Source organism: Sminthopsis crassicaudata, chromosome 2 (genome assembly GCF_048593235.1).
Source record: "Sminthopsis crassicaudata isolate SCR6 chromosome 2, ASM4859323v1, whole genome shotgun sequence".
Classification (NCBI taxonomy): domain Eukaryota; kingdom Metazoa; phylum Chordata; class Mammalia; order Dasyuromorphia; family Dasyuridae; genus Sminthopsis; species Sminthopsis crassicaudata.
Window position 1 is genome coordinate 179767762 of NC_133618.1, and position 12571 is coordinate 179780332.

Genomic DNA, 12571 nt, shown 5'->3' on the forward strand with positions numbered 1-12571 from the left:
CTGTGCCACAGTTCTCTTTTACTATCCTGCCTCAGTTTCCCTAATTGGTCCTGCCTCAATCCCCTTAATTGCAAACCCCTTCCCCCCCAACAGTTCATGTAGACTGATATAACTCAGGGCTATCTCCTCTAAGGTTATAAATTGTCAATGTATATACTCAGAAAGGGGAACTCCAGACTTTGTGTCTGTAGTCAGACATTTTCTTAACTCCTAGTTTGTAGAATTTATGGTCCTATCCAGAACCTGTCAGAACTGAATTAATGGTTCCTGCCTGGAGATTCCCATTCATCAGAGTTTGGACTCTACCCTCCCCTCTACCTGCCTTTGTTTAGCTACTATGTATAAATATGTCATGGAGAATTCATGCTGGATGCTGGCTGGATGTTGGATTCTTGGAGACTATAGCCTCATTCAGCCCTGGGACCAAACCATGGATCTATTTGGTCCCAGTAAATCAAATAAAATATTAAATACTCTCTAATCTCTATCTTGCCTCAGTTTCTCCGGCATTACAATTTGAGCTGAGTCTGAAGAAGCCAGTGATTCTTTAAGGACGAAATGTAAGTACATATATTGTCTTTATGAGGGATTTCAAATAAATTGCAGCCACTGTGCTTTAAGGTTTATGAGGTACTTCACACACATTATTTTATTCTCTCAACAGGCCTGCAAGAGTACAAGACAGTACTTAAGCCTAGAGAGAAGAGACAAAATGGAAGGAACAGAAAGTCACTTTAGCCAGGTCATCTATAAAATGAAAGAAAGTATTGTATAATGAGACTGGAAAGAGTGGTTGAGACCAGATTGTAAAGAGCTTTTAAAGTCAAAGAGAGGAATTTATAATCCTAGAGTCAAGAGGGAGCCAAAACAGTTTATATAGTAAGAAAGGACATGGTCACATTTGCAATTAAGTAAACTAGTTTTGCTCTCTTAAATATCATTAGTTTAGGAAAAATAACTTTAAAAATTTCATGCTAAATTCCTGATGGCTGTTCCATGATGGGGTACCAAGCTCTATATGCAGGGCTTTGACTCCCCAACAAATAAAAGCTCCATACTGAGCAAGCATATAAACATATAAACAACTAAACCTATTTATCCAAATTAAGAGCAAAACAGAAATCAGAGGAATACATGAGAATATTTTCCAGGCATTACAGTATTCCTATTTGTAGTGAGGTAGCTCTACTCAATAAACTGAGAGAGTCCCAGACTTCACCCAAAGGAAATTCCTGAAAATCTTTAATATAGAAAGCTGAGAATAAGGACATGATTGAAGTTCTACATGTCACCTTCTTCTTAGAGTGTTTCTCCCTTCCTGAGTCTGAAGAAGGGCTGGGGTTGAATTTTTCCTCTAGAAAATGTATGCTAACCTTCTACCCCCACTCCTTCAACTCAGGTAACAAGAGATTAAAGATTAAATGTTCTAACCCCTTTTCTCTTGGCTCTTGCTAATTTTGCTGTGCCTCCCCTCTTGTAGGAAAGGGGCATTGATCTATGCCAATTAAGGACAAAGTCCCCTACTAGTAGACTTTAGGTTCAAATTACTTTCAGAATATTTAAATGGATTGGTATAATTTCAAATGATTTAACAAGAAAGATCTCACAAACTGGAAACTAAGAATATTCAGATTCCAAGATTCAGCTAAAAAATGGTTCTAAGTATTTTATAAAATAAATTGAAAGTTATCTGCAACCAACTTGTCTTAGAACAAATACTATTCTGATAATAATCATTTCCTTTGTTACCCTAAATTTTATAGAAAATTAAATGCAAAAATCCGACATCTCTAAATCTCTGTAAAAGTGATATTGAGTATTGAAATAAGAGTTGAGGGGGAAAGATCTCAGTAAATGAATAAAATGGCAAAATGGAAATGTCCTACTCATTATGCATGATAAATGGAAAGAAAGGATGCCAAAACTGGAAGGGAGAGTAACTAGCCACCCCCAAGTAGAACAGAGTATGTTGCTGAATAACATGAAAATTCTGAGGACAAATCTGAATCAAATTTGACCGAGAAGAGGAAACCAATGAAATTGACAAAAGTAATAATACAAGTATAAAGACAATTTAATCATGATGCCACAGGGAAATTACTTTCATTAAAGAGAAAATGAATAATGTCTTTTTTTTTTTTTTGCATCGTATATTTAAATAAGAGGAATCAGGGCAGTTGCTGAAGCACAGAAGCAAAATATTAACAGATCTAAAGAGGAAGATCATAACACATGCAATCCTGAGAAAGATTATATGTCTTAAATACAAAGCAATCTCTCTGAGGAAAACAGTTAAATGTGTTTTTTTGTAAAAAAGAGGAAAGAGAACTTGAAAATCAAAAGTTCCATGTATTACATACTTGTAATCACACACATCTAACTAAAATTATAAGCAGAACATCTTCCCTGTTTGCTGAAAACAGCTAAGATTTCTTTAAATGCACTAGAAAAGTGACTGAATAATTTTACTTCAAACAAAATCCTTTCAAAAATATAGCAAACTGATAATGAAGACTAGAAAAGACCTATTTCATACTTGTTTCTACACAGCAGGAACTTAATCACAGATTAGAAAATTCTTTTTCTTACAAAAGACTTTCAGAAGTGATATATTAACTGAACATTTAACCATGTCCAAAAGCCACACAAGTACATGCCAATAGGAATTTATTTGAAATCCCTCATATCTTGTTGTTTTAACAAAGTCCATGATGAATGCCTCGTTGATTCTGAATTTTAGCATTAACCCTTTACCCTCTTGGCTTTTTCCTTTTTAAAATAAATCTTTAAGTCATGAGCCTTAGTATACTATCATTTAAATTTATAAATATTAGATGAATAGCAGTTGATTTTATAAAAAGTGAAATTTTAATAAAGTAGCAATAAGAGAGACAAGTAAAAAAAAAAAAAACCTCCCTATCACCCAGTGGAGAATGAGATTGCTCCACCATTGTTTATCCTGATAATAGAGAGAAAGTACAGAGAATAAAACATCATTTGGTAGACCATCCACAATGAAAGAGAAAAGTAACCATTTGACAATTTATTTCTTGAATAAGGTTTATCCCACTTTAGTAGCTATATAGAGGTCATTACTGCAGATTAGTAACTGAAGAACAGAATAATTCAGTTTTGAATAGTCTATATTTACATAGTCTATTACTGCAATGACAAATATGTAATACATGGAACTTTTGATTTTCAAGTCCTCTTTCTTCTTTTTTACAAGAAAACACATTTAACTGCTTTCCTCAGAAAGCTTTAAGTATAAATTAGGCATTTTGGTAGTACAGTGATTAGAGAAATGGATTAGGAAATTGGGAAGAAAGGAATTAGAATCCTGCCTCAGAAATTGCTGACTTTGTAACCCTATGCAAGTCATTGAAATTCTTTTAGCTTCGATTTTCTCCTCTAAATAATGAGGCTAATAATACTCTTGCAGGCCTGTTAAGAGAATAAAATAATTCGTGTGAAGTGCTTCATAAACCTTAATGCACTAAATTCGAACTGTTCTTATCATGGCAACTAAATAGTGCCTGGGATAGGGTGCTAGCCTTGGAACTAGGAAAATTTTAGTTCAAACCCCACTTCAGAAATTTACTGGCTGTGTTATCCTTACAAGGAAGGATAAATTACTTAATGTTATGCTACATGGTTTTTTTGTTTGTTTGTTTGTTTTGTTTTTTAAAGGGATAATACTAGTATCTACCTAAATGGGTTGCTATAAGGATAAAATGAAATAATATTTTAGATGAATTCACTTTTTATTGAGCTCCTGTCTACAGATTTTTTTTTTTTAACTGAGTTCCATCAAGAAGTGAATTGTTCAAAATAACGAAGCTAAAGAAGTAAAAAGGTTAAGATTTAAATCCAGGTCATATATAAAAACACCATTCTTTCTATTATATCAGACCTTTATGCCAATATCTGATGCACCCAATGTTGAGATAAGTAAGATCTGTAGTTTACAATCAATTAACTGAGAACCCTGGATAAAGTCACAATTTAAAAAAAATAATCATCTAAAATTTTTAAAATTTTTACATTTTAGCCAAATTTAGGCTTACATGGTTCACTGATCTCTTTGGCCAGACTTTCCAAAAAGTGGCTATACTTTCACTTCTATCACCCTCTTCTCTGATCATGGTGGGGAAATACTTCATGCTTCCCATTGGTACTTCAATGCTTTCTCTTTATCTTCATCACTCAATAATTTCTCCTTTTTTAATGACATTTTATTTTCCCAAATATATGCAAAGATAGTTTTCAACATTCACCTTTGCAAAATCTTGTGTTCCAATTTTTTCTCCTTCTCCTCCCTGCTCCAAGACAGCAAACAATTTGATATAGGTTAAAAGTCCGCAATTATTCTAAACATATTTCCATATTTGTTTTGCTGAGCAAAAAATAAAATAAAATAAAATAAAAATCTAACTTATCCTTTTAGCTTTACTTCTAAGTATGTAGTACCCAATCAATATTTTAGAAGCTGTTGTCTCCTTAGTTCCAAGATACTTCACTTCTTTTCTCTGTGACTTTGGTGCTTGTTCTTTCTCTCCTCCCAAACCCTATCTTCATAATAGAGGGTTCCAACATAGATACTGATACTCCCTCAAACAATTTTATTCCCACTTATTCCCATTTATTTGCTCACTTCCCATGCCCTGGTCCTCCACCTACTTCAACTACACATAGATTAATCTTTCTATCACTCATAAGAGTTCCACTTCCATGTATATGAACTTTATAATTTCTCTATCTGATCACAAACTGTTGTCATTCCATCAAACCATCTGTCTTGGCATGCCAAATCCTGGCCTTTGTTCTCACTGTGACTTCCAACCCTTCCTTTTCTGTTTTTTTCCCATGTATTCACTCCTACACTGACTACACTCTCCTCCTTTCTCCACTTTGATCACTTGAACCAAAATTATCCTTTCAAATTTCTTTCCCCCTTATCTGATATAAGATCTTGCCTTGCCAAACTGCATCTTTGGGATACTTTCACAATCCATTATTTTTCTCCTATAGCACAGAAAAATCATGAAATCATGCTAACTGGATCCACAATGTTTGGACTGACATCTATTATAACTAGCATATTCCTATCGTTGCCAAGTTCTAGCATCTTTAGCCAAAGGCAATTTATAAAAATTATTAACTGATAATTTGTGGATTGAGTTATTATTAATGCATTTCATAGGTGTATAGATAATACTCCATCAGCATTTCCAATTCATTTCATGATAAGCTACAAAGTGATACTTTTCCAAGAGAGATAAACTGTCGATTAATGAAAGCCAAAGTGATGGCTAATTATAAACTTTAAAGAAAAATCAGATAACTAAAAACTCTTAGAAGCATATTCCATCTATAACTCTAACCCAGCAAGTTAGTAAAGTCAAGTAACTATTTTTTTATATAAGAAGGGAGAGACACATACTTAATTCCATAAAATCATGATATAGGAAAAGCATTAAAAATCCAAATGCTTCTGAACCCCTATCATTTCTAATATTCAGTCTTTTATACTTGAAATTTGTGCATACTTCTTAAAACAGAACATCTTAAAATGAAACAAATTTCCATTTCAGTTCCTAAAATTCAATTAAACAAAATTTTATTAAGTGTCTCAGAATGAGGCCAAGGAATGCAAAAATAAAAACAAAAACCTTTGTCCTCAAGAAGTTTACATTTTAAGGAGAATTATAACATATAAACACATAAGTAAACAGAAAGTAACTTGAAGAGATAAACTATAAATAATTCAGGGGATCAAGGTGGGCTTCACTGAGGAGTTGACCTCCAAGGTGATCCTTAAGAGAAGAGAGACAGGGGAGCTGGGAGGAAGGAGCAGCACTTTACAGGTCAAGGAATATACTCTTCGAGGACAGAGACAGGAAATGAAATTCTGAGTTCTGGGAATGGCTAGCAACTAGTTTGGCTGGAACTTCATTTAGCAGAGAAATATGAAAAAAGCATGGAAAGTTAAGTTGAAGCCATATTATAGAAGGCCTTAAATATCACAATGAGAATTATATTTTATCCAGAAGCAAAATGTCACTAAATGGTTTGTTTCTGGCTTTTCCCCCGAGGAATGTGACAATGTCAGATCTCTCTATTAGAAAGATTATTTTGGAAATTTTGTAAAGAATGGATTGGAGTAGGAAGATACAAAAGACAGATCAATAATGAAGCACTGTCCTAGGAAACAATGAAAAAACAAATGAATGTATTAAAAAGTACTTTTTAAAAAGCAATTATTATGATTATAACTATTAATTTCTTAGTCAGTACTTACTAAATGTCAAGCATTGCACTAAGCTCTGGAGGACAAAAAAAATTGTTACTTTTCTTTATCCTTCACTCTTGAAGAGGACCAATGATATCCAGAGGTGAATTGCAAAAGAATTGGATTTAAGTGATGCAGAGATATACAAAGTCATCAGCCTCACCCTCTCCTCCAGAGTCATCTGAGTCCAGTGATAAGACAAGACAGTTAAAAACTCCAGAGTCATCTGAGTCCAGTGATAAGTCAAGACAGTTAAAAAAATAAAATAAAATTTGACAGTCCCAGCTCCTTAAAGAAGCTTACATTCTAACAGTAGGGGAAAATATATATAAGGGGATGATAGCCAGGTAAAAAGTATTTTGGATCAGAAAGTTATAAAAATGGTGAGATAGATTAATATGGTAATAGATGTATAAAACACTTTCTAGTAGCAATAGTAATATTGATGTGATTATGGTTCCAGACAATGACAATGGGATTGTATTATGGGCCAGAACTCTGAACTTGAAACAAAGGATTCTTACAAGATACTAAGTCAGTGGAATTGATAGAGACAATGGTTATCTAATTTAGTATGATTCATTATGATTGATCTGATCTTATAAGGAGAAATTATGGGCCAGAACTTGAAACAAAGTATTTATGGGCCAGAACTTGAAACAAAGTATTTATGGGCCAGAACTTGAAACAAAGTACTAAGTGGAATTGAGGAGACAATGGTTAAATCTAGTTTAGCACTGATTTAATCCTACAACAAATAATGGTTTCCTAGTGATGTAATGATTGGTGTTCACCCAGTGTGGAGGATATAAGCAAGAAGCTCTCAGGGCCAGAAAGGCAAGCGCTCTAGAAGCTCTCTGAGGCTGAGACAGATTCATTCCATCTTCAACCTTTGTTGTGGCTGGGAGGCTGAAGCACAAACCCTTGAAAGTTGGAGAAATTCAGAAGCCAGAGAAGGCAGGTGGAACTCAAGCTCTCAGAACCAAGGCCAGACTGAAAGGCTCTCCAGAAAGCTATTGGTGAAAAGTTGAAAAAGGAGAAATAGCATAATATAGGTGTGAACAGTGGTCAAGGAAGTAGAGAGAAGATCCAAACAAGGAATATTATGTAAGTGGAATCTTTAAGATTTAGCCATTTATTTAGTCTTTGGCAAGTGAAGATGATCACTGCAGGAATATGTGTAGAGAGAGGAAGATATTGGATAGAAGTTAGGGGGAATACCTATGTTTTGAGAATAGTACATAGATGATAGGAAATGGTCTATTAGGTGGGAGAAAAATAGAAGACCAGATTCATGAAAGGCAAAGATAGGGAAAACACTGGAAAGTAGGGTATAATTAACAGTGTTAAAATCTACAGAGAAGTATGTATAGTCTATATTAGATTATTTGCTGCTCTTATAAAAATGAATGTTGAAAACTATCTTTACATGTAATTGGGGAAAAATAAAATACTTAAGCACAAAAAAATTAAAATCAACATGGATGAAGACAGAAGAAACAATAGTATCAACAGTTAAGAGATCTAAGAGACAGCCTTAAAGAGAGTAGTCTTAGTAGAAAGGTAAGAACAGAAGCTGGATTACAAGGGACTAAGAAATGAGAACTGAGAAAGTAAAGAAAATAGTGTAAATAACTTTCTAGGCACTATAACAGAAAAATGTTATCATCGTAACTTGAAAGGACATTGAGGTAAAGGTAATTTAAAAAAAAATGTGGAGTATCTAAGCATGTTTGTAGCCAGCAGGGAAAGAGAGTAGAAAAAGAAAGATTGAAAGTAACAAGCTGTAGAGCAGGTGAGATAAAGGACCTAGAAGGAAGGTAGAAGGAAAAGAGCAGTGGCATAGAGTATTCTGAGACCTAGAGTAGGGAAGATAATAGAGTTCTCAATAGTAGACTGGTTTTCCCAATAAAGTAAAAGAAAAGGTTCCATGTTGACAGAAAGCTTTATGAAATAGGAGTGGTAAGGTGGAAAGAAAGGACCATAAATAAGTTAAGTAAAATTACCTTCAGTTGGAATTAAAAATATGTAAATTAAACTTTAAGGAACCTTAACCTTTTTTTACCTTAAACTTTAAAGGAAACAAGCATTCAAAGTTTCTAGAACAACAACAACAAAAAAAATAGAATCAAATCAAAATTTGCTTTTACTTAACAGCATCATTTCAAAACCTCATTTTGAGCCAAATCTCTGTGGCCTTTGGTGTGTTTCAATGCTCTCAAGTGTTACAGGCAACTCTCAGATTTTAAGTTGAAGAGACCTTGTTGACTCTCACTGATTACAAGAGATTCCTTATGCAGTTCTTATAGCAATGAAATCACAGGGATCAACAAATCACTTCACTTCTTAGCCCCAAGCTGAGAGGTTTCTATTTCATTAGATACTCAATATGAGATGAAACATGGAAAGATACTTTCCTAAGACTCAATTATTTCAACAGATTTTAATAAAAGACATCATTTAGAAAATATTAACAGTATTTGTATTCCTGACTTCTGTTTTCCACACAGCTCCCAATTTTTTTCAGATGGTTCAATTCTAGTCATGCTATTTTATCACTTAAAAAATTACCAATGGCCTCTTGATCTAGAATAAACTATAATATGGTTCCAGTTCACATTTCCAGGTTTGCTACACATGACTCTTTCCTCTAGTTTCCACTAAATTGGCCTACTCAATTCTCCCTAACTTTGGCATCTTCCCTCTTTCTGTCTCTTTCTCTGTGTATTGTCTCTCCCTCACCCCACTCTCTCCCTCCCACCTCTGTTTCTTTGTATAATTATCCTCCAGGGCTGGAATGTACTCCCTCCTCCCTTCTCTCATTAGGCTCGAAGATTCTCTAGCTTCTTTCAAAGTTTGATTCATGTGCTTATTGGGAAGTCTACTGATTTTTCTTGTCAGTTCTCACTCTCTCCCCACCTTAAATTATCACATATATATTTAATTATTTGCATATAATATTCCCTATCCATCCTCCAGTAGAATGGAAACTCCTTGATGACAAGGACTGGTTTTTGTTCTGGGCTTCTGTGAGAATAAAATGAGTTAATATCTATATTGAAGCATGTATGTATGTCTACATAAAATGTGTGTATATGGATACACACACACAAGTGTGTATTACATTCTGCAAACCTTAAAGCATAAGTGTTAGCTTTTAGTTAGCTAGGAGGAGGGCTGATAGAATAAAGAATAAAAAAATAAGGAGAAGTCTTGATGGAAGCCAAAAAAATTGAAAGTCATGTTGGCTTTCCCTTACTCTAATGCAAGAGTTATTTGAGAGGTTTTTCATCAAACTTTTCAGGCCCATTCACATACATTTACCAGATTTCTATGTTTCTGAAAAGGGTTCACTATAAATTCAATCTACTTAAACATTTACTGTGTAAATAATAAAGCATTTTTTTATCTACTTGAAATCAAATCCCATTAAATTACCCTCTATTTTTCCTTGGTCTCACAGACATGAGACAATTGTTATTAGCTGCCAATTTTAAATTTAGGAGATAGAAGTTGTCAAAAAATCAAAGCAAAACAGAGCCAAACTAAGGTTAGGATAATAGAAATAACCAGTTCTAGAATGAGTTGTGCCATAAATAATTCATTTCAAAAAATAATTTTTTTAAAAAGTTGGTTTTAGTCAGTATTTGCACTTCTTACTATGCATGACTTGAACTCAATATTTGATAATTCTAAAGTGAAAGATGGTTTATGTTCTTAAGCCCTACCTAGTGGATGTGAATGTTTATTCAGATAAAAGACTAGAACAAGTACTGGCATAACTAAAAGACTTCGGCATTTTGAAGATCTAAAGATGTCTTGGAAGCAAGATTTGGGAAAGCTCACATTCCATGCATATAAATGCACATTAGTCCAAGGCCTGAATGTGACCATGGCTCTTATTTTTGTGAACAGTATTAACTTTTTAAGATTTACCCAAAATTAATTTTGGAAAAAACCCTTCAGTTTGATAGGTTAGTTTATATTTCATAAACTCAGAGCAGATCGTTAAGATGTACCAACTCTTAAAAGTTTAAAATAATATTTTTATACAAGTACACTGACCTTTTTGACTTTTTTAGTTTTTTTTGATTTCTCTGGAGATTTGCTCTTTTGGTCTTTAAAGCCTTCAGAGACTTCATCTAAAATATCAAGCTTCACTTTTCCACTTTCAACACCTAAAATCCAAGTAAATTGAAATTTAATTAGAAACTAAAATAGACAAGTTCAAATTGACATAGCAAGAGAAAAGTTAAAAATAAAACTTCCTTATTTGTTATAGTAAGAAGCTTTAGTTTAGGTTTTGTTGAAAGATATATCATATATTTTTAGTTCTATAAATAACCAAATAACCAAAGTAGGTTATATTATTCAATAGTTTTTTTTTTTTTAATATTTTTCCCTTGGTAGTACAATATTATTAAATTTGTCTAGAACAACAAAAAAAAATTGTATGCCTCTAGATTTCTTGTTTATTTGAAATAAAATTGCCCTTGTTCCTGTGTGTAGGTCACCATAAAATATTACATATTAGAATTCTTCCTAAAATTTAATTTGGATGAAGAATATATATTAATTGCTGTAGATATCACTATCAAATATCTCAAACTGAGACAAAGTTCTTAGTACTAATCAATCAATAAGACACTATCTTGTGCCAAGTATTGTAATAGGAGCTCAGGAGTACACACACATACACACAGACACACATACACATGCATGTCCTACTTATTTTTGCAGGATTATTCTTCCAGTAATGCCATGTGGATACAAGTCATGAAATACAATAGTCTCTAAAGAATCAAAATTATAAGTGAGTTTACTCAGTTGAAATGGACACAGGGATGGTTAGCATGAACAGGCTGAAAAATATTACCAAAAACCTATGCACAAGAATCTGTGTAAAAGATGTTACCTCTTTGAAGCAAGAGATAGGATGACCATATCATGTTCATAGCATCACAAATCTTTTTACATCCAGTAATGTCAAAGCTTATCTAACCCAAAACTAATTTCACATTTTAGGAAACTGAGGCCAACAGAGTTGGCTTGTGCAAGATCATACAATTAGTATCAAAAACAGGATACAAATCCAAGTCCTCCGACTTCAAATCCAGCACATTTTCTGTTGAGAAGAAAAGGATAGTTGGTATGACTTGAATGTTTCTTAGCCTCCCAGAAGTATTTTGATTTTAAAATAGGATTTCTGGAAATGCAAATGAATATGATTAACTGAAATGAAGTGTAGATAAAGCTTCTGAAAACAGAAAAGATGACTTTTTTCATAGGATTGCTAATTTTTTTTATAATTCAGTCTGCTGGTAGCTAGTGTACAATTACAATAAACTTTGTCCTTTTGACTAGGAAATGGATTCAAGCCTGCAAATTCTTTTGAGACACCTCACTACACTGGTTTATGACCCTAAACTTTTGGGGTCCCTTTCAACCTCAACCTTATCAGGAGGAAGGAAAGAAGGGAGGAAAGGAAGAAGGTGAGAAGGGAGGAAGGAAGGTGGGGAATAAGGAAGGAAGGGACGGAGGAAGGAGGAGCAGGAGGGAGGGAGGAAGAGAGAAGAAAAGAAAGAAGGAAGGAAGAATAGATCACTTGTTAAGTACTTTCGGTGCACCTGGCATTGTGCTAAGTGCTTTACAAATATTATCCATTTGATCCTCCCAACAATTCTGGCAGTAGATGCTATTATTATCCATCTCATTTTACAGTTGAGAAAAATGAGGCAGGAAGGAGTTAAGTGATTTACTTAGGCTTACACAATTAATAAGGTGAGACAACATTTGAACTCAGGTTTTTTTTACTCAATCTCCAACTCTGTGGGATTTGGTGTTTCTATTCCTTATAGCGAGGGGGGAAGAAGCAGGGCAGATGGCTGGATTGCTGTGCTTCAGGATCAGAGAATCAGATTAAGAGAATAGAAAGACCCTTTTAGCTCACCTAACATAACAACTTTATTCTTTTAAATTTTCATTTAATTTTTTCAATTAACAAAAATCTATTTTTATTCTTCCCACCCCCCTAATTAGAAAGAAAAAAAAAAAAAGAAAACAAAGTTCACATAATGAATATGTAAAACAAGGAACCACAATGCAGAAAAATGTCTCAGGAAGTAGGTGAAGAGATACAAAGATGTACAAAATAAATATTTAATAAATACCAGTAATTTTGAGGGTGTGGAAGTGTCACAGGACCTGAGATCAGAAAAAGTGTGATGTAGAAAATGGTATTGGGCTGAGCTTTGAAGGAAACTTGAGATTCTAAGAGAC

At 33.7% G+C, this 12571-nt stretch overlaps 1 protein-coding gene and 1 long non-coding RNA gene across 6 annotated transcripts in view; one reads left to right on the plus strand and one right to left on the minus strand.

Annotated features, from left to right (window-relative positions):
• Window positions 1-740, plus strand: part of LOC141555246 (uncharacterized) — a 38119-nt gene extending 37379 nt beyond the window's left edge. Inside the window, exons 2-3 of the long non-coding RNA XR_012486128.1 lie at window positions 499-560; window positions 665-740. This is a non-coding gene — a long non-coding RNA (uncharacterized LOC141555246). The remainder of the gene's footprint in view (window positions 1-498; window positions 561-664) is intronic.
• The window catches only part of MCPH1 (microcephalin 1), a 314170-nt gene that overhangs the window by 238844 nt on the left and 62755 nt on the right, over window positions 1-12571 (minus strand). For all 5 annotated transcript variants that reach the window (XM_074287951.1, XM_074287946.1, XM_074287947.1 and 2 more), the window contains one exon: window positions 10358-10470. In XM_074287951.1, the coding sequence (XP_074144052.1) occupies window positions 10358-10470 (113 nt within the window). The remainder of the gene's footprint in view (window positions 1-10357; window positions 10471-12571) is intronic.